Source organism: Cynocephalus volans, chromosome 4 (assembly GCF_027409185.1).
Source record: "Cynocephalus volans isolate mCynVol1 chromosome 4, mCynVol1.pri, whole genome shotgun sequence".
Classification (NCBI taxonomy): Eukaryota; Metazoa; Chordata; class Mammalia; order Dermoptera; family Cynocephalidae; genus Cynocephalus; species Cynocephalus volans.
In genome coordinates this window covers 79,126,354-79,148,344 of record NC_084463.1, presented here as the reverse complement: position 1 = coordinate 79,148,344, position 21,991 = coordinate 79,126,354, and the positions used below count along the sequence as shown (strand labels likewise).

At 41.6% G+C, this 21,991-nt stretch overlaps 1 protein-coding gene across 3 annotated transcripts in view; it reads left to right on the top strand.

Annotated features, from left to right (window-relative positions):
• Positions 1–21,991, top strand: part of AMOTL1 (angiomotin like 1) — a 167,051-nt gene that overhangs the window by 58,224 nt on the left and 86,836 nt on the right. Inside the window, exon 1 of one of the 3 annotated variants that reach the window (XM_063092390.1) lies at positions 339–606. The exons of the other annotated variants lie outside the window; for them this stretch is intronic. Within the exon in view, the coding sequence (XP_062948460.1) occupies positions 558–606 (49 nt within the window). The 5' untranslated portion in view covers positions 339–557. Of the gene's footprint in view, positions 1–338; positions 607–21,991 lie in introns of those variants that run through there. 3 annotated transcript variants of the gene reach the window in all.

Below are 21,991 nucleotides of genomic sequence, written 5' to 3'. Positions count from 1 at the left end.
TGACCGGGACTTTGGAGGCAGATCCGGAAACATTTCTGCCAGGATTGGCTTGGTGGGAAGAAAGACAAAGTCAAAGGAAGGAGAACTGGTGAGTGCGACGCTAATTAAAATGCGGCAGGGGACAAAACCGGGAGGCTGTCGCCCTCCTAAGTCTCAGGGAGACACGTCAGCTTGAGCTCAGGGCACTTTCAGCCTGGCGATCTCGCGGGCCCCGGGAGGGGTGGCGGGTGGCTGGAGACGGGCTCTAGGGCCCAGCGGCCGGGCGCCGGGGCGGGGGTGGAGTGTAGGGTTACAGTGACGAGCCCGGGCGACCCTCCCCGGCCGGCGCGCGGGCTGCGGGGAGCGCGGGCGGCGGCGGGAGCGCGCGGGACGCTCTAGGACCCAGCAACGGTTGTCTGGTTTGGGGCTGGAGGTGAAGTCCTGGCATCGCTCTCCTCCGCGTGTGAATGGGGCTGATTGTCGGGCGCCGCTTCCCCGCGCTGCCCCACGCCATGCCCAGCGCGCTGCTCGGCGGCCCCCTCGCCCAGCTGCGGGATTGAACTAGCCATGGTCGCCTCATGTGGAGGGCAAAGTTGCGCCGGGGAACTTGTGAGCCTGCGGTGAAAGGTAACCAGCCCCCGATCGAGGTGCAGGGAGGGTGCCTCCGAGTGTCCCACGCAAGGGACTCAGCTGTCTGGTGCTTCCCCGTCCCCTGATGCTCGGGGCAGGGGGCTCCTTCTGGGGGCCCGGGCTGAGATCCGCCTGGCTCCGGAGCGACTTGGGCAGCTCAGGGCCGGGAGTGTGCGCCACGGGAATGTTGCTCTCACCCAGATTTTTTTTTTTTTTTTTTTAAGAAGAGTAGAACCGGGCTCCTGTGCCATCCTCTAGGTCCCCGGTGCCCGCTGGCCGGCTTTCAGCGCCGCGCCACCCCCGCCCCACCGAAAACTTGGAGGGTGCGTCGGCCGCGCGGCCCGTGGGTCCCGAGGTGCGGGCGCGTCCCCGACGCGGGGGCTGGCCTTTCCGGAGGGGCTACCATATGCCCGGACTCTCCGAGGCACGCCCGCGCGCGGGGCTCCGGCTGCCGAGGGAGGGGGCGGAAGGGGTGTCGGGTGGCCGCTTCCCTCCGCGCGAGACAAAGGCGCACACACTGGCCCGCCCGACGGGCTCCGGCGCTCGGGGCTGGACCCTTCCTGCCCGCCCTCAAGACTAGGCTCTGGCGGGTGGGGGCGGCAAGGGGTCGCGCCTCGGACCCCAAAGCTCAGATTGCATTAGCTCCTTCTTTGTTCTCCCCAGACAAGTTTCTGTGACAAACTGGGGAGTTAGATCTAGTTTTCCCTTGCCTATTAGTGCTGCCTTTTAAAGAATCTGGTTTCAGGGGAGGAAAAAAGTAAACTTTCCAAGTAGAACTGGTTTTTCTTGGAATGTGGCATTGGTGGCGGGAGGGAGATTGGCACGTCGGGCCGATGACAGCCGAGCGGAGCCGGGGCCTTGCGCCGGGGCACGGACGGAACGGGCCCCATAGGCTGCCTGGCTGGAGGACCAGGCGGCCAACAGAGGAGCCCTGGCGCGCACCTCGATGGCCTCCACCGCATGGACTGAGCTCGCGGCGACGTTTCCAAGTTTCCCCCTTAGAACCCCAGGCCGAGAATCCAGGTTCCCTGCCCGCAGCTCTGTCGCCTCCCTTCACGCTACTCTTTCCGCATCTTGATTGGTGACTGGGAAGACTTTCCCTTTCCATTTTTGTTCGAAGGTCCTTGCCTTTCTGGCATTGATGTTGGTTTCCTGTCTCCAAGTGGCATATGCTTTTTAGTCCGGCCACAGTGTGGATCACCTGGACTGGGGCTTCAGTAGCCGTGAGTCCTGTTAGTGGGCCTCCTGAGGCTTTGTGGTTTGGACCGAACATTTTGTCCCCTTGGTCCCTCAGCTCCTTGCTCTGTTCGGTCATCCTACCCCATTTTCTTCTTCTAAGTCCTGTTAGGAGAATCCAGTTTTCGTACTGCTTATAAAAGCCCTTGGTGATGAGGTAGAGGGTCACGAGAGCAGTTGGTGATAACCTCGAAGATGCTTTTCATTACCCAAATCAGTAACGTGTTAACTTGCTCACCCTTTAAGTGAATAAAACCAGAATGGGGCATATTAATACCTACAATTCTGGAAATTTTCCTTTCTTTTGGGGAAGTGAGAAGTCAGGGCTTGAAATGTTGAACAATCGTGGCTCCCTGCTTCCAAAATTGGTCTGTGGGGTCCTCACCCAGCTGGCTAAGATTTCCCCTGGCTGTCTAGCACTCCTGGACCCCGGCAGCTGTGGACTCAGACCCAGGTTAAGGATTTGGGGTCTCTCTAGATTGCCAGTTGTTGAAGAATCTAGAGCAACGTGAACTTTACTTCTGAGCTTAGAGCTCAGAACATTGAAGTGTATCTACTATGAACGCTCTTTATGAGAACAGTGTGGGAATAATAGCTAAATACACTTTGAACTGTTTCGAAAGAGAGTAAAGGATCGGAAAGCACTGAGTTGACCAGAATGAAAAGGAGTTAGGACATAGAGTAGAAGGCTCTATACAGCCTCTACTCTCCCTGGTGATGGGGGGACAGGACTGGGGGTAGGGGCAGGACTGGTTAGTTCTCGGATGGTACACTTTTGCTTTTGTGTGATACCCTTTTCAAGATAAATAGGGATAAATAGGGAAACCCTTGTAAAGGGCAGGTGGACAGGTGGCAGAGAAGGTGCTGCGCCTATTACTCCCCTCTCTCCCTCCTTTTTAAAATGCACAGAAGTCTGGTCTTTTAGGTTCTGAACAGATGGCGGAGGATGAGGAATACTAATGTACAGAAGGGCATGTGGAGATCAAAGCATTTAAAAATACATCTTTTCATGGAATCTAATGGAGGACTTTCCGTTTTAATGAGATTTTAAAGTGCTGTCGTTAAGAAAAGCTCATGAATGCAGAAATGTGTGTGATTTTATGGGAAGGCATTCTGCTGATTAGACCTGAGAAAGTCAGCCCTTGGCCAGTTAGTCTGGCCCCTTTTTTTGATGTCTGTTCCTGCAGGGAAGTGTGGATCCAGGGCCTAGAGGAAGGACAGCCCAACTAATTGAAATTAGATAGCACTCTCTAGTTGGTGAGAGTTCTGCTAAAAAGTATAGCCTCTAGGTTCTAGTGCTGCATTTCTTCATAGTAATTTGTGAAAATGCTTTGAAAATGATAAAGCATTATGAGATGTTAAGGCTTTAACAAATAATTAACAACATGAAAAAAGGGAATTGCTAGTGAAAATTGTAAAAATTTGATTTTTGTGGCCAAAAATTAAAAGGAACTTTGTAAGACCTGTTAATATTTCTGATATGCAAAATTCCCCCAAAGTAACATTTTTTTTTCCCCTCTGGTGTGGCTGTTTGCATTTTAAATGCATATGGAAGCTCAGGTCAGGAAATTCTGTAGTGTAGTGAATATTTTTTCTCCTATTTTTTTTCATTTTTTGGTGGGTTCTTATGACTCAGAATTCAGTCGATAATAGAATCCTTTGAAAGTAAGGGATAGGGTGGAGGTCAGGTAGAGGACATATTTGATTATAAAGTTGGTTGGAAATAGTCTGAAGTTGTTGGGGTTTCTTTTGTTTGTTTGCCTAGTGAATTAAATTTTATTTTGTTGGTTTGACTTTGTTTTGTCTTGGAGGAGAGGCACAACGTAAGTTTTGGTCATTGTGGGTAGGTCAGTCCTCTACTTTTGCTGGAAGGAAGCCACTCCTGCTTCTGGGCCTGTAAGGCCCTTGGCTCGGCCCTTGTGGCCAGGCCTTGTGAAACCTTAGTGTATAGTCATTCTGGGCACTCAGGACAGGACTCTTGGACTCCGGAAGGAGCTCATACATCAGGCTTCCCCCTACCCCACACCCCCTCCTCCTTTTCGGAACAGGTAGGAGAGTAGCTCCAAGATGTTAGGAAATGTACCCCTGTTAAGACTCTGGAGAATTTGATTTAACATTCTAAAAAACAAAGTCACCGTCTTATAGTGTGTGTTTAAATCAGTGTTTGGGACCTCCCTGGCCAGTGTTGCAGCTATATACCTCTTTTCTGTTTGTTGTTTTGTTTTTAAGTAAAATGTCTGTAGTTTACTTGTTTTTTAACTTTTCATTTTGAAATGATCATAGCTTCATAGGAAGTTGCAAAAATAGTAGGGAGGTCCTGTGTACCCTTTACCCAGTTTCCCCCATTGGTACCATCTTACATAACCAAAGTACAATAGCAGAACCAAGAAATTGACTTTGGTGCAATCCACAGAGCATATTTCACCAGTTTTTCATGCCCATGTTTGTATTTGTGTGCATACTCTTATGCAATTTTTCATGTGTAGATTCTTGTAATCACTACCACAGTCAAGATACACAATGATTCCATCACCTCAAGCGTCTCCTTGGTGCCACCCCTTTATAGTCACACCACCCTTTTCTCCCCCCACCCCGCTTTGTCCCTAAATGCTAGTAACCACTAATCTAGTCACCATATCTATAATTTTGTCATTTTGAGAATGTTACATAAGTAAAATCATGCAGTATGTAATCTTTTGAGACTGGCTTTTCACTCAGCCTAATGCCCTTGAAATCCATCCAAATTTTTGATTGTATCAATAGTTTGTTCCTTTTTATTGCTAAATAGTATTCTATGTTATGGTTGTATTATGGTTTCTTTAGCTATTCACCTATTGAAGGACATCTGGGCTGTTTCCAGGTTTTGACAATTACACATACAATTGCTCTGAACATTCATAGACAGGTTTTGGTGCAGACATAAGTTTTCATTGCTGTGGGATAAATGCCTAGGAGTATGATTGCTGGATTGGATGGTGTCTGTTTAGTTTTTGAAGAAATTGCCAAACTATTTTCTGGAGTGGCTGTACCATTTTACATTTCTACCAGCAGTGCGTGAGCGACTCAATTTCTCTGCATCCTCACCAGCATTTGGTGTTGTCACTATTTTTTATTTTACCTGTCACAATAGATGTTTTAATACATGTTCTCATCATGGTTTTAATTTGCATTTCCTTAATGGCTGATAATGTTGAACATCCTTTCATGTGCTTATTTGCCATCTTTATGTCCTCTTTGGTGAAATGTCAATTCATGTCTTTTGCTCATTTTTAACTGGATTATCTATTCTATTGTTGAGCTTTGAGGGTTCTTTATATATTCTAGGTACAAGTCCTTTGTCAGGTATGGGGCTTACATATATATTTTTCCTGGTATGTAGCTTGTCTTTTCATATCCTTTTTTTTGGTCTTTTTTGCAAGATCTTTTGCAGAACAAGTTTTTAATTTTGATAAAATCCAATTTATCGATTTTGTTTGTTTGTTTATGGGTTGTGCCTTTGGTGTCACATCTAAAAACATTTTGCCTAGGACCATTTTACCTGTCCCAAAGATTTTCTCCTGTGTTTTCTAAAAGTTTTATAGTTTCACATTTTATATTTAAATTGTAGTTCACTTTTATCCCTTATGTGTCTTGCTGTTGGTCTTATAAACCATCAGTTAGGTGTGGATTATGTATTTAGTGCTCTGGTAGTGTACAGATGGACTATCAGGCATAGTTCCCACTCTCAAGAGCTCACAGATCAGTGGGCTTGCATGTGGGTATTACCACGTGTGAGAACTATAATAGAGACATGTGTGATGTGCTGGGGGAGCTCTGAGCAGAGAAGGCTTGCTTTGGTCCAGGTGGTCAGGGAGGGCTTCCCTGGGCATGTTGCCCAAGCATGGTGGGAATTGGTTCTTGCCTTTGATCCAGTTTCTGGATATCTTTATTGGCATGAATTCTTCAGTGTGGGTTACTTTGATTCTTGAGCACATGCTGAAGACTTGGGGTAAACTGAGTGTGGCTGAGGACTTTTTTGAACGGTGGAACATGATGGCTTTAAAAAAAGGTGAAAGCACAGTGCTTAAAACTCAGTTTCATAAAGAGTGTGAGTAAAGTTGAATAGATTAAGAGTCTGAATATATGTTAAAATGAAAGAGGAGGTAATGTTTTGGATTGTTGAAGAACAGATAGACCTGGTTTGCTTTCTGGCCCTGCCACCTCCTGGTTGTGTGACCTTGGAGAGTTTTACCTGCTGAAGCCTCAGGGGTAAAATGGAGACAATAATGGTTCCTACCTCATGGAGTTGCATGGGAGTAAAATGAAATAATGCGTATACAGCTCTTAGCACAGTGCTGAGCACATTTAAAGCATTCAATAAATTCCTGCTACCATTATTATTGTTATTAAGACAGCAGAGAGGCAAATCATTTTATAATGTTTTGTGTATTCTCATTTGCTGGAATCCCACTTCTTACTCATAGGAACTTACCTTTCCGCAGTTGGGAGTACTGTATCATGTGCCAAATATTATTTATTAAATGAGGTTAGAAACTAGGGTGGTGTACTCACAATCTAGTACTGTCTATAAAATATACCTTTTTCTCACCTTGAAACAGAAATTTTCTGAGAAAGAGTGATTTCCTCTCTGCCCCTGACTGCAAGAGGTGGCAGGAGATGTGTCTGCTATCGTGAGGCTGGTTCAGAGTTCATGGTGCTTGTTACTTTAGATACAGTAAGTCAGGGCTGATGTCACCAGGCCGTGTCCCAAACTTCATAGCTGGCAGCTTCGTTTCCTTTTCCTTGATGACCAAGTGTGTGTTTCCCAGGGAAAAATGATTGGCCTTAGATATACAATTCTAGGGCAGTGGTTCTCAAATGTGGGTGAGCATCAGAATCATCTGGAGGGCTTGTTAAAACACTGCAATAGGTCTTGGATGGGGCCTAAGACTGCATTTCTAACAAATTTCCAAGTGATGCTGCTACTGCTGGGCCTAGGTTTGGGAGCCACCATGTTAGAGCATAGTCTCCTTTAAATTAGACCTAGAATGAGATGTTTACCCTTTGGAACTGAGTCTATGTTTAAATTAGAGTTTGAAATAGATTGATTTCTAAGGTTATTAGTTGACCTACATAACTGTATTCTCTCCTCTAATCACTCTTCTTCTGTGCCTCACTCCTTCCCAGCCACGATTTTTCCTTCTCTTGGTTGTCTCTCATTACTTGGGAGACATGCCAAATTTGAGTATATGGCTACCATATCCAAGTCATATGCCATGTCTAAGTCACTTAGCCTCTGTAAAATAGATGTATTTACTGAATACTTATGTTTTAAGGTTATTGTGGGTCTTAGGAGAGATAAGGCATTGGAAAGGGCTACATAAGAAGTAGAGCATGGTGCAAAATAACTTTTATTATTTTGTGCCTCCTCAATATCTCTTTGGAATAATGTCCTTGGACTAGGGATGGACTTCCTCTCCTGACGCTAAGTTTCATTGCCACTGGGAGAACTTGGTGATGATTGCATAGAAATCTGTGGAGATGTCATAGAGAAGGTTCCTGCAGTGCATGAAGGTTAGTCTAGGGTGTCTGATGGCCTTCTAAACTGAGATGCTTTGGAGGCACATTGATGTGTAGTGGTAATAATGACCAAAGAACAGCTGAGTGCTAGAAAATTGCTTGAGCAGATGATGAAACATTACGAGATTCAGCTTTCTCGTGGTAGAGAAATAAGATTTCATGAAAATTTTTTTCTGGCAGCTTAGGACAGATGTGATCTGACCCCATCTCTTTTTTATAGTTCTAGACCTACACTGCCCGTAGTAACCACTACCCACCTGTGGCTATTTAAATCGATGGAAATTAAATAAAACTAAGAATTTAGGCTCCCAATCAGTCATACTAGTCACACTTCAAGTGCGTAATAGCCATTTCTGTCATTGCACTGATTTCTGTTGGCCAATTCTGTTCTGCGGTGAGGTTAGCTCTGTCTGTCTGATGGCAACGCCACTGACCTTCTGATGATGGGACAGGGATACATTTTTGAGTGAAATGTGCCACTTCTCCCTTGGAAGTCTGGTGTGAACTGATGGGGAGAAAACACCACAGGGTGAATGCTCTGTCAGCTTGAGCCCCACTTTGCCACTTCTGTTTTTGGAGGCTCACTTTATTTGGAAGGTGGGTCAGCATGGCATCTGAGTTATGCTGGGGGCAGAACTTACCAGACTGTTATCAAAAGATGTCTTCAAGGGGTGTTCAGTTCCTGGGATTCTCCCGGGGATCTGCTCTTTAGAGAAACAAATAGAAATGCTTGGGTGGAATTAGCACTGAGAGGTCCTATTTCTGGAGAGGATCATGGAAGGCCATCCCATACTCCTCCACCTTGGTTAGGTCTGTTCCACTGGTGAACCAGCTTATGTCAGTGAGAGGGGAGGGCTAGCCCTTGTTCATCTTCCTGGTGTTGGGGCTTGCTCAGATTCCATCCCAAGCTGATCATCCTAACTCTTGTCTCCTTTGAAAGTATCTGGTAAAGTGTAAAGTTCCTTTCCTTGCCCACCCTGCAGCCAATCTGTTGCCAGGTCCTTGCAGTTGACCTACAAAATGCTTCTTGCATACTTTCCCTTACTTTGCATGCCTCTACAGCCCAGCTAGTTGAAGCGCTCATTTCCTGTCTGCTGGACTCTTGCGGTAGCCACTCACATAACAGGTCTTCCCGCTTCTGTTCCCTTGCACCTCTTCTGATCTGTTCTGTCCTTTCTTCTCTCCCTTCTTCCTCCCACCTTTCTTCCACCCCTCAGAACAGGCTGAGCAAGGCAAGGATGATAGATATCTTGTCTTCCAGGCTTACTTTGCTTCCTCTGTGTGAGGTGGGGCTTTTCACACACCCTGTGACCACATACCAGGGAGGAAGAGGCATCTCTCTCGTGTTCAGCTGCTGCTTCTCAGCTGTAAGGGCTGCTCTGGGTGGTGAGGCCCAGCAATGTGACCCCCGAAAGCAGGCATGGGGGAAGGCCTTTTCCTTCCTGACACTGTATTCTGAAGGGCTCTGGAACCCAAGTATTTTGTGAGCAAGCCCTATCTATCTGGGGACTTATTGGGAAAGGAAAGAATATGAAATTTTCTGGTAAGGCCCCGTTTCCTGAGGGACTGGTCCCTAAATATCACTGCAGTTAGGTTGATTGCTCATCCTGGTGATCCAGGAAAAGGTTGAAAGATATGAAGGCAGAAAAAGAAACTAGGAAATGGGCTATTTCAAAATTATGGAAACTAGTGGATGTAGTACCTAGTGCAAACATTAAATTCATTGCAGAAACACCAGCAATAAGTTCATTGCAGAGCACATGTAAAACTAGTCTAGTTTCTGAAAAGTGAAATGGTCTATTCATCCTTTATCTAGAAGCATCAAAGAAAAAGCCTTCTGAAATCACAGCAAGCTTAAATTAAGACACTTGGGAAAGTAATGTAAAAAGCATCACAAAACAATTCACATAAACCTTGAAGATAATGGGGTCTCAGGTTTGTTTAAACTAGTAGATTTGTTAAAGGACATAATCCTGTCAGACATATCTTCCCACGGTATTGAATGGCCCGGCAGATCAAAAATGAGTGGTGGGTGGCATGAAAAGTGGCAAATAAATTCACCTTAGCTGACTTCTAAATTTGATACTGTAAGGGATTCATCAAAAAAATTAAGAATACAGAGTCTAAAAGGTCTACTCTGAGATATGGATTATACTAGCCCTAAGTTAAGACAAAATTTTCTAAAATTCTGAGGTTTCTTACCTTAAGCTTTCTCCAAAATAAATTCCAGGAGTTTGGAGAAAAAAATTGAACAAATATTTATATTTTAATGGCATTTATTAAGTGACTAAGATTGGTTTATTAGTTTAGGAACACAAAATGGGTTATGTGTAATTAAGTTTGCTCATAAAATGAACAGATTTTGTAGTAATAAATTTAGTGGTTTATTTAGGCAACAATCAGACATATGCTAATTAAATTTACTTTCAATATTTTTAATTTCTGTTATAGAAGAAGGTACATGCTGAATATTAGGGAGCATGACATTTCTTATTTTTGGACAGAATATATTTTAGGCACAAGTGTGGATGGAGAAGCACTCAAACTCCTCAGTAAATATGTTGAATGGATAACCCTGGACTGTACAAGTCAATACTGAATTTGGTGAGAGTACAATAAGTAGATATAGTTTATCCATATGATATTTGAGGGTCTGTCTTGTGCCAGGAACTGGACTAGGTATGGGGTATATGTCCTTTGCTCCCACGGAATTTATATTCTAAAAGGAATGTAATGTAGTAGGATGTTAGAAAACAGAAAGCAAATGAACTGGGTTTGTTCTGCTCTGAGAAGGCCAAGAAATGATTCATAACTGCCTTTCAAGTATTTTATCCTTGCTTTGAACCTAGTAAGATGAAATGAGCTTAAATTACAGATATCATGACTTCCAGAAGCATGGAAGAGTTCCCTGCTGGAGGGCATGGATGTAAAGTGTGAGGCATGGCATTCCAGGAGTCTCCTTAAATTGACTATGATTTAATGTGGTCCTGTCTGGAGGTGGTAGGTGGGCCTAATGGGCTAGTTGTGATGTGTCCTTTGGATACCTTTTTCTGATTTCAGTGATTATCTGTGGAGCTTATGGTTAAAATTCCAGAACCAGACACCTGTGTTCACATTGTATCTGTGCCACTCACAAGCTTTATAAGTGTGGGTAAAGTACTTAACCTCTCTGATAGGTAGAGTTTCCTTACATGTTAAATAGGGATAATAATAACACTACCTTGAAAGATCATTACATGTTAGGTACTAAGAAAAATATATGACACATTGGAAGAGTTATGTGTTAGCTATCATCCTTGTTGCACTTACTATAGGAACATTTTATTGTGCTTACAGATTCTGTAGGTCTGGACTTCAGGGAGGGCCCAGTAAAGATGGCCTGTCTCTGCTCCACCATGCCTGGGACCTCAGGGGAAAGAAGGCAGGGTGCCTGGGTGACTTGGGACTGTAACATGTCTGGCACCTGGCTGGGAGGACTTGAAGGCTGGGTTGGCAGATTAAAGTGCCTACAGGTTGTCTTTCCATGTGGCTTGGCTTCTTCACAGAGTCAGGCTAGTCAGAGTCTTACATGGTGGCTCAGGGTTCCAGGTGTGAGTATTCCAGCAAACAGGACAGAAACTGTATCGTCTTTTATGATCGAATTTTAGAAGCCACAAAGAGTCACTTCTCTCGTTTTCTGTCGGTCAATGGACTTAAAAGCCTGCCTAAATTCAGGAGAGTGGACCCACCTTCCTATAAGTGTGTCAGAGAATTTGCAGGCATGTATTAATTGCTGCAGTCATCATCATTGTGTTATCATCATTAGTAAGATAAAGTACTAAAAATTTAGCACACAGTAAATTCTTAGCTTTTTGGACTACCTGGAAACTTCATTGTTCTGGAGATGTATATTTTCTATATAATTGAAGGTAAATATTTTTGGTGGCAGATTTTCTGCAGGATTGATTTCCCACCCCTTGCCTTATGTAACTTTTCCTGATGGTTTGGATCATCATTATAAATATCAATTAATGTGCTGTGTTGTTTGGATTGGGGGTAGGGAGAGGCTTTTAGATATTACAAATATTTTCTGACAATCTATGAGCACCATAGTTTTTTTCCAAGAGGATGTTTTGCAATCCATAGTTAAGATTATGATTCCCAAAGAGACAGTAACTGAAGGTATAAAATGATGATAGAATGCATTTACGTACTCTATGAGCAAGTGGTAATGGGTGATATACATGAATGACTTGTGCTGATGACATTCTGTATTTTTAAAAAATATTGTGCTATGAGAGTCCAGGGCACTGTGAGGTACAACTTGAGCACACAGAGAGAACAGAATAGAATCTCCAGAAATGTTTCATTATGTTCTGGTCACATTGACTTCAGAAATTATCTTCAGAGAATTATTGTAAATCAATTTTGAAACCCTTGACTTGGAAGAATTATTCAGTTATCTGTTGCACAAGGTATTAGAGAAAATGTTATAATGGGTCTTCTGGATGTCAACTGATAGGTTACGCACCTTGAAGTGAGGTCAGACTTTTTTGTCCTTATTATCATCTTCTTGGCTTGACCATTACAAGACTTGCTGTTTTGGGGATGAAAATAGGCTTTAAATTGCCATGTGTGTTATGATCCTGAAGGAATAGCCATCCCCCATTTTTGGTAGTAAAGAGTTTTTCCTGAGTTGTCAGTGAAGGGACAGATTCAGTGCAGTAGATGCAGAAAAGAGACTTGTAGTTTACACCTTGACCTCCATCCTGTTACACAGATGAAATGAAAGAGAAGTTATTGAGCAAAGGTGGCAGGGAGAGGAGAGTCTTTCCTTCTTATTCATAGTGCTCAGTACAGAGGGCAAATCTGCCCCTGCCTCCGGTGACTACCCTACTGTCACTCTCTCTGAAGATGGATCCTCCTAGGCAGCTGGGAGTACTCAGGTTAGTCTGGGTTCTGATTCCTTCTCCAGGTCCACCTGCCTCTGACTTGTACGCCAAGGTGGCCAGATAAGTTAGGAGATTGAAGAGGCTTTGGATAATACCATGTATTCTTGTATTTTGTTCTTTGATAGTAGGACCACAACATTAAGTTCATTTTTGGAGAAATTGTCTATTTTAGGTCTTCATATCCCAAATTCTTGGAAGATTGTAAATGTAATTTTAGTCTAGTTTGTCAGCCAAATAGTCTGACCTGAAGGAAACTCTATAAGCTTTCATCTCTAATCTGCTTGAGCATCTTGCTGCTGTTTTTAAAAAGCTCAGCTTTGATCATCGCTTGAAAATGAATTTTACAGTGGCGATTCCTGTTCCATTTCCCTGTTTTCATAAAAAGCAACTAAAATTTACTGAGTGCTTACTATGTGCTTGAACATTGTTTATAGCCCTTTCCGTTGTCTCAATTATTCTTCACTACAGCCCTGTATAGTAGGCCCTATTATTATCCTCATTTACTGACAAAGTAATGGGCACCCCAAAATTAAGTCATTTGCTCAAGTTCACATAGCTAAGCAATGGCAGAGCCAAGATTCTTATGTTGTTTAAAAAGCAGATTTGCCAAATCAAAACAAAAAGTGTTTCTCCTCATCTAGTGGATATTTTCCCTATCATTTTTTATTCTTTAATTCGTTGTAATACTCTGGTTTTTCAGCTTTGACAGCATCGTTCTCTCTCCTCTTTCCACATTTTTCCCTTTGTCCAAGGATTGCCTGACTTCCTGCTGGGCAAGTTATTACAGTTTCTTTTCTCCCTAACCCCTAAAAGTAATCTCAGGGAGCCTTTTTTCCCCCTAGTGAAATAATTATTGTTGATTTGTATTCTCTTTTATAAAAATTACTCAAGGGCAAGAAGGTGCATTCATATGCAGGTGTTTTTTGGGTGGGTGGCTGTCTCTCTTCAGATGCATTTTCTTTAATCGACAGGGGTCCATTAATCTGACAAATAGAGTTCAAGCGGGGCTTTACATCAAAGGGCTGCTATATACTTTCTTTACGTTTCATCCATTGACTTCCAGGGACTATGGGCATAACTCATTCTGTTATAACCCGTTTTCAGAGTTTTCATCTTAAAGTTCTCCTAAGTTTCGTGTCTTTTGGACTTTCCCCATGGAAGTCCGAAAACTGAGACCTAAAAACTATCTTCATAATAATAATAAGACATGCTTAAACCTTTTTCACACTATTGCCATTTGCACTGATTGTGCAAAAGCGATGGGTAAAGCTGCTGGTGCCTTAGCATGAGTCAAGTCAGTGACACCAGACTGCGCTAATAGTCAGTCTGTTCCTCACACACTCACAATAAAAAGAAGTCCGTTTCAATTAAGAATGTTGTAGTTGAAGCAGTCCAAATGGTTTAATCTGAAACCTTGAGTACGTCTTTTTAATGTCCTGTGTCATGAAATGGGAAGTGCTTCTGCTACAAACTGAGGAAAGGCACTTGTGTGATTGAGTAATGAGATAAATATTAAACTAGCTGCGTTTTTTGTGGAAAGCCATATTTACTTGAAAGAACAACTGGTAAGTTATAGTTATTCTGACTTGGGTATTTGATAGATGTTTTCTCAAAAATGAATAAAGGGACCCTATTGTTTCAAAAAAACCCCCACAACTGTCTGTTTGGTGCCAATAATAAAACTCAAGCTTTCAAGTGAAAGTTGGAGTTTGGAATTTTGGAAAACATGTATGTGCCACGATGAAATTGATACCTTCCCGATCAGAAGGACTTTTCTGATGATTGAGATGTGTGGTGTATTAACAAATGTGATCCTGTTGATATTATATACTTGAAATATTTCAGTGTATGAAGGATCTGAACCATTGTTTTCCAAATGACCAATGTATGATGTTACAGAGTTCTTCTGTATGTGGAAATAAAGCTCCCTTCAAAGTGAAAGATGGGTCAATAGATTTTAATGTAATAGAGTATAGAGACGTATCCATGAAAAGATCATTGATATGGTTTCATATTTCTTATTGCAGTTATGTTTAAAGAAATTGCGACTTGTTGGGTTTTGGTGTTGTTTTAAAGAACAGTCACAAATATCTGAAAAGGCTGTTAAAATACTCCTCCTCCTGCCAACTGCGTATTTGTGTGAGGCCAGATTTTCTTCACCTCCTTCAACCAAAAATCACATAGAAACAGATTGAACACAGGAACAGATGTGAGAATCCAGTTGTTTTAAGCCAGACATTGAAGGAATTTACAAAATTATGAAACAATACTACTGTTCTCATTGGTTTTTTTTTGTTGTTGTTTAGAAATGAGTTTTTTTTATAAAATTATTTTATGTAACTTTTAATGGGTTTATTGTTATTTTTAAGTGAATTAACATATTTTAATGTTTCTCAGTTTTAGCTTCTAATACATTAAATATTGCTAAATATGGCCCACATAAACAAAAGCTCATTGTGTTCTCAATAATTTTTAAGAGTGTTAAGGGGTACTAAAACCAAAAAGTTTGAGTGCCATTGGTAACAGTGCTACTCTGGAGCCAGACTAGCTGGGCTTGATGTGATCAACGTGTGACTTTAGGCAAGTTATTCTCAGTGCCTTAGTTTTGTCATCTGAGAAATGGGGATAATCTTCATAGAGTTGTTATGAAGACTAAATGAGTTAATGTGAACTGCTTAGAACAGAATAGTTACCTTCACATAGAAAATTCTTATCAGTATTTGGTTACTTCCATTTACCCTTGCCCAAGGCCTATAGTTGATGTACTTCCAGAAAATTTTATTTTGCAGCATGTTTCCCTCTACTCTTCCTCTCAGCATCGTGGCTGATGATAAATTAGGGGTTCTTACACTGGGGTTTGTAGTGAACTCCATGCAGTTGTATATGAAATTTGTATGTGTGCATTCTTCTAGACCTAGGTCTGTAGCTTTTGACAGATTATTTTGAAACAGTTCTTTATGGTCCAAGACAAGAAGGCCAAGGAAGAGAAGAGGTAAGTGCGTTCTCTCAGCACAATTCTGGATTCCATGTGTGTGCTCTGAGATGAAGGTGAATGCTGCTACCCCTGCTTATGGCTCCACAGTCTGGAGCCTGCCCGTGTTGCTGTGTCTCTGCACTGTTTGGCAATTGTCTGCTTTATATGTCTGTCTCCATCACTATACTGTCAGGTTTGGGTCCTCATATCTAGCCTATCTCGCCTATGGCAGATGCACAGTGTCTTTGTGGAATGAATGAATGAATGACTGAATGGGTAAATGAACTAATGAACAAATCTGCATTTTGCTGCTAATCAAATTCACAGATCCATGATTCTTTGTAATTCATAGGAATTACAAGGAACCCAAATGCTATCTATCATACATATTTAGGTGTTTAAAAATATGATTAAATTCTGTGAAATGCTTTGAGACAGTCAAAATTGAGTTTACATCTCAGCGTTAAGTCTATAAACTGTGAGCCCAGGCATGTCATTCATTCTTGTTTTGTTTAGATACAAAGGAGATAATGAAATCTAATTCTCGGGGATGCCAGGATTACCTGAAGTAATGTTTGTGTCATATCATGCTCAGTAATGTTACTTTCTAGACTTCCTTCCCTTTAATTAGATAGCTGCTTTTCTTACATGGAATCTTTGGCTGTAGTTGGCCGCTATAAACAATGTGTAGTTCGTTCACATTAACTCACTTAAATCCTCATAACAATTCTGTAAGGTTTATTCCCCATTCTTGGCTGAGGATTTTTGAGTTTCAGATTTATCAAGCATTTATGTATAGTATGCTAGACATTTTTACAGGCTTTATCATGTTGAATTAGATGGGATTTTTTTTTTTTTTTTGGTATAATCGCCTTGTTGCTGTATCTTTATAACAGTATTTTAGATGTAACTGAAATAGTCATTTCATTCAGGTTAACAGTTCTAGAATATAGGGCTCTAAAACTATTCACTTCACATCTGGATTTTTAAAAAAGTAACAAATTACACAAAGGGTTCTTCACTTTACTGAAGGAGTTAATACAGGTTGGTTGGTTGGTTAGTTTTAGAAACAGTTTTCTCCTTTACTTACTCATTATTATTTGGATTCATTAAATCCAACTTATTTTGTACTTAAAGATGTGATTGATTTACAAAATTTCAGTTTTCCACAACTTTTCAGGAGTGCATGTGTTGTATAAGAGCTTGTATGGTAGAAAAGTACAAGCTTCCCCAAACCTCACTGCATTCAAATTATTGATGAAGGATGGTCAAAAAAATTCATTTCTTGTCCACACTTGTGGAGAGGCCAGTTTTGAAAGTCTAATGTGGAGACTTGGAAGTAATATTTTAAATAAGCTCCATAAGTGGTTCTGACACACCACAAGTCTGGGATTCATTGTTAAAGTGGAAAAGCTATCATGAACATAATATGGGGCCAGATGGAAGTGATAAGGAAGGGTGGTTTCATCAATTGCCTTGGTGTTCTGGTGACTGGCAGGGAGTGTGCTATTAATCCCGTAAGCTTTAGTAAGAAATAATACAAATGAAATGGTTCTGGGTCCTTCTTTGCCTCATACGTGCTGGGAAGGAAACTTTCCCAGTACCTTTCCCCTTTATTCACATGCAAGAACATTTTATTAAAACTCCCCTAATTTTGCTGTAAGTAATTAGGTAGGAAAAGAGGACTTAGAAGTAGTTTGCATTATTGAGAGATCTTTGAAGGGCAGACTGGTTTAGTAAAAAGACCTTTGCTGTTGGAAGTGCTGTGCTGCTGGCTAGTTGTGTGACTCTGGGCATTACCTAACCTCTGTAAGCCTCAGTATCCCTATCAAAAAACTGGAAATAGAGTGATGATAATTACATAAGATAATTTTTGTAATGTCCCTGCACTAATAGACTCTCAGTAAATGGTAGCTCCTGCTATTATTGGGAATACTCTTTTATTACTAAAGGAATGTTTAGTTTTCTGGGGAATATTGGTTGCTTTAAATTATGTAGTTCATTCATAAGACCATATTGACTTATGAGTTGGATGGGTGTGATCAAAAGTAATGTACTTGCCTCTTGAGAGAGTCCCAGTACCTGTGGGATGCTGCTGCCTGATGGACATCCCAGTGTCACCCAGTGTAATGTACTGTGCTAGCAGGATCCAGAAATTTGGAGGAGTTGGGTGGCAGGTTGGAAGTATATGGACTGCTCCTCTCTCTTCTTAGTGTGGGTGAGAGAGAGAGCTTTGAGGAACATAGATATGCAGACATATTGTCATTTTATGTCTGGGAGTTTATTTTAAAGCTTTCCATCCTGATTATTTTCCTTTGTTCAAAAAATGTTAAGTGCTTACTGTCTGCACACAGTCATGCAAATGGAGCTTACACACTAGTAATACTTTTTCTCTCTCAGTGGGAACACAATGTGTGCCAGGGCCACCCAAAAGAGTACTTTTGTGGTTCTGAGATACTTACTTATAGATAGGTATAAGCAAATGGGACATGATGAAAGATTATTTAAATTTCAGTAATTTAATTAAATATAGGGTTTATTTATTAAAATTTATCTGAGGAAGAGAATCTCTGGAGTCCAGAGACTTTTATTTAGTCTTTTGGTTTTACGTAAGTTAAACATAAGTTAAACAAACACCAAATATGTCAATATGAAACATGAATTATAGTGTTACTATGTACAATTTGAGTCAAGCTATTTAAGTAGCCTTTGGATTTTACGTTAAAATCTAAATTCTAAAAATTACTTTCTCTTTGGTGGTAAAAATCCTTTCTATTTTGCATACTTTCACTGTGTACTTGCTGTGATGGGTAGGACCGAGAACACCCCTTTTCCTTTTTTTTTCAGTGGTGAGTGAATGGAGAGGTCTTCTGACTCTGTTGCTCCTCCCAGACCTGTGAAGGAACCTTGAGCAAAGGGCTGCATTTAGGGCACAGTCCCTAGGACTCGGGGCCTGCCTGCAGGGGTTGAGGAGAGGCAAAGAGCACCTTTCTCTAAAATGAGAGTTTGTGCTGAAGCTACAAAATCTCTGTAATGTTGTTGCTTCTAACCTCATGTACAAAGCCCTTCTGAAATTGGATCATAGCCCACTTGTAATTAACTGGTTTTAGCACTAGGTGGCTTGCTCTCTCTCGTTTGCTCTCTCTTTTTCCTAGTAGCTTTTACCTTGGTTTCCCGAGTAGTTTGAAAGAGACCTTAAAAAAGACACACTTACCCTTGCACTAAGTTCTGTAGTATTAAGAATATGTTTATAACTGGTTATTTTCAGATGTGTCTTAATATATGTATATAAAGTTAATATATTTATTGAGTCTCCATTATGTACTAGAAACTCTTAGTTACTGTGAACATATGCAGATGATTCATTGGTTCAATGAATACGTATTGAGTACTTACTATCATCTAATTTCTGCTAGTAACTGGAGATACAAAGGTGAGTAAGACATGATCCCTGCTTTTATAAACTTACAAGTTAAATGGAGGAAGAAAAAATAAACTAAATACACAGGCAATTTAATATATGTTGGCATCACTATGCACAGAATGCTGCAGGAGCACAGAGTAGCATATAAAAATTGGGGGGTGGGGTAGATGTCTCACTGGAGCAAGTGGCACCGGAGTAGAGCTTCAGAAGACTTTTCCATAGCCAGAATATATATTTTAGTATTTAGTATGTGCCAAAGTAAGAGTGTCCTAGACTCATAAGGGGAGAAAGGCCCTCCAGATGCAGGAACCTTTGGAGAACTGCAAGTAATTCCTCTAGGGTTTCTGCAAAGGAGAGTTAGGGCAATAGCCAGGAGTCAGGATAATTCAAGGCAGATTGTGCTAAGTCATGTAGTACTTAAGATACAAAAAAAATGCTGGGACCGAATGAGGGTCAGAACAATTACTTTTTTAAAAAACATAAGTCTCTCTATCAGAGATTCTTGATTGTAAGCAGCACAAAGTGACTTTGGCTAACTTCAGCAAAAGAGACATTTATTGGAAACATATTGGGCAGCATTCAAATTAATAGGAAGACTCAGAAAATGGACAGGAACCTAGGCAAAGATACACTGGGAACCCGGCCAAGGATATGCTACTTGTTAGGATGAGGCCTCCACAGAGACTACTGTTGCCTGAACTCCTGGTGGTAGTGCTTGCGACCATGGATAATTTATCAACACCTGTTCATCTTTGTGTCATTTCCTTAATATTTAGTCAAGTGGATGTTGACTAGTCTAGGTTGTCCTAACAGGGAAGGGACCATTTGGCTTCTGTAATGGAAGGTAGAACTTGCCCCCTAGACTTACACAGTGGGTTCAGTGTTCCCTAACTTAACATTAAAAGTATTTAATTAGGTGATTGACTATCAGAAGAAGAGTGTGGCAGGTAGTAGCTGGAAGTTGAACTACCTAATCTCTAAATTATTTTTCAGTTTTACAGTGTTTTGAGAATTATGTACTAATACTTTAACACCTCCCCCTCCCCCCGCCCATAAATACTAGATTCTGGGTCTGCAGATATACTTTCATCCTTCTTACCCATAGCCAAGCTACATGAACTCTCTATTCCTTAAAGAGACAAAACACTTTCATGACAGTCCTGTGCTTCTGCTTTCCCATGTTGTACTGCTTTTCCTCACTACCAACCCCCCAACCCCCCGCAGCAAATTAACATCCTCCTTATTTTTCTCTAGTTTGCCTCTTTCTGCTTGTTATTGCAGCTCCATATCACTTTTCTCAGTCCGTAGGTGGGAGTGAATTACTCTTGGGCCTCCAATGCATTATGACCCTTTAATAGAGCACTTATTCTGCAATGAAGTTTGGGTAGTTGTGTGCACGTTAGTGTCTGGGACCAAATCATAATATCCTAAGGACAAGGACCGTTTTACTCATTTCTTTGTATTTATAGCTCCTATCACAGTGTTCTCTGAACTCAGTTGTTACTTTAAAGGGTAAGCATGAGTTCTGCATTTTGGTTTACACTAGTAATATCTCAGAGATATTTTTAAGTAAGCATTACAAAGTTAAACTTCAGATAAATTTAAAGTTATTCATCACACATTTCACTTCGAGAGAGTCTAAATTAAATAGGTATTGGCATATTAATTTCACTTGTTTTCTAGGATAGTGGGATTGTTTCAGGGATTAGAATTCAAGTTTGACGCCCATTTGGAAGACCATACCATGTAGGGGTTGGGAATCTTGGAACCTTCCCGCCCCCCATCTTGGGTTTCAAATAATCGTTCCTTGGGGAAAAGAGAGTGAGGAAGCATACTGCTTTTGATTTAGCAGTGAGGATTCCTGTTTCATTTTTTAAAATGTGTGTGTTGTATGCAGGTGTTGGTAGACGAGGTTACCCTCACCTGTCTGTGCTTCACTCGGGTCTCAGCTGCTTGGATTATGAATTGGCAAACCCAGATGAGCTAGCTTGTTTTGCACAAGGGCCTGTGAACACACTAGCCCTTATTTTTTGGGTACTGGTCATGGGTTCTCCAGGCCCCTTCTAAACACTACTTGCAGTGTGTTGGTCTCCCTGAGCAGGGTATTGTACTCCCCAGGAAAACTTTGAGTCCTGCCAGAATTGGAAGGCTTGGCTGCTTATGTTTAACTTTGAGGCTGCTGGCACACTCAGCAAATTCCTTAGCTCTTTGAAAGGAAAGGTAGAAGCCACAGAATTGTTTGTTGCTGTGGTTAAAATTTCCGTTATAAAGTTGTAGGAAGTTATTCTAATCTAGACAGTGAGATTGGTTTTAAATGCTTTAGGAGGTTTTGTATTACATGTAGCTGGCAGAAAGTTTTGCACTTTGGCGACATAACACCTGGGTGCTGTTTTGCAGTAATGGCCTCTTTGAGGAATGGTCCTCTGGCTCGCAGAACTGAAAGCAACAGTTTTAGCTGCAAAAGGGAGAGTAGGGGCACCCTTATCTTAGGGAACTGAAAGATGCAAGGAATTATCTGGAACTCTCAGAGACTGGCTTTGTAGGGATCTTTGACCTTTTCTTTACACTCTTACTTGGTAGTGAGACCATTCCAGAGAGTAACGCCAGTAGTAAGCAAGTAGTAAGAGCATCTGCTTTATATTCTACTTGCAGAAATTAACAAGTACACGGTATGGTGCTGTCTTCAAAGGGCTTATATCTTCGCCAGGGCAATAACACTAGCCTGTATTAAATGACTGCTCCAAATACTAGGGTGTTGATGTTTAAGCGCTAAGTTTTGTGTGCCTCAAGTCATAATTTCTGTGGCAGTTGAGGGAGGGGAGGCTGGTGGGGAGAAGGGGGAAGGTGCTCTAGAGGAGGTAGATTGGAGAGATAAATTTACTGGGATGAACTTCAAGGTGGTTGGGGGTGTGTGCAGGTAGAGAATGGGACTTCGAGAATGAGGATGACATGTTCACAGAATGCTGGGATACTGAGGGGACCAGCAAGACTATTGACAGCTTACAGAGAGGCCTGCTTATAGACAGCCTTGAAAACCAAACAGAATTTAACCTTGAAGTTATAGCCCAAATGGTTATGTGCGAGGGAGTGGCGTGCTGGAAGTGGAATTTGAGGACAGCTGATTTCCCAGCTGTGTATGTGCTGGATGATAGTGTGGGGACAGTTTAATGTCTCCCAGGGTTTAAAACCTAAAGGAGACTTCTGAGCCTGTTTTATTGGCCTGTTGACAGATTCAGGATCTTCTCGTGGGTAATTAAC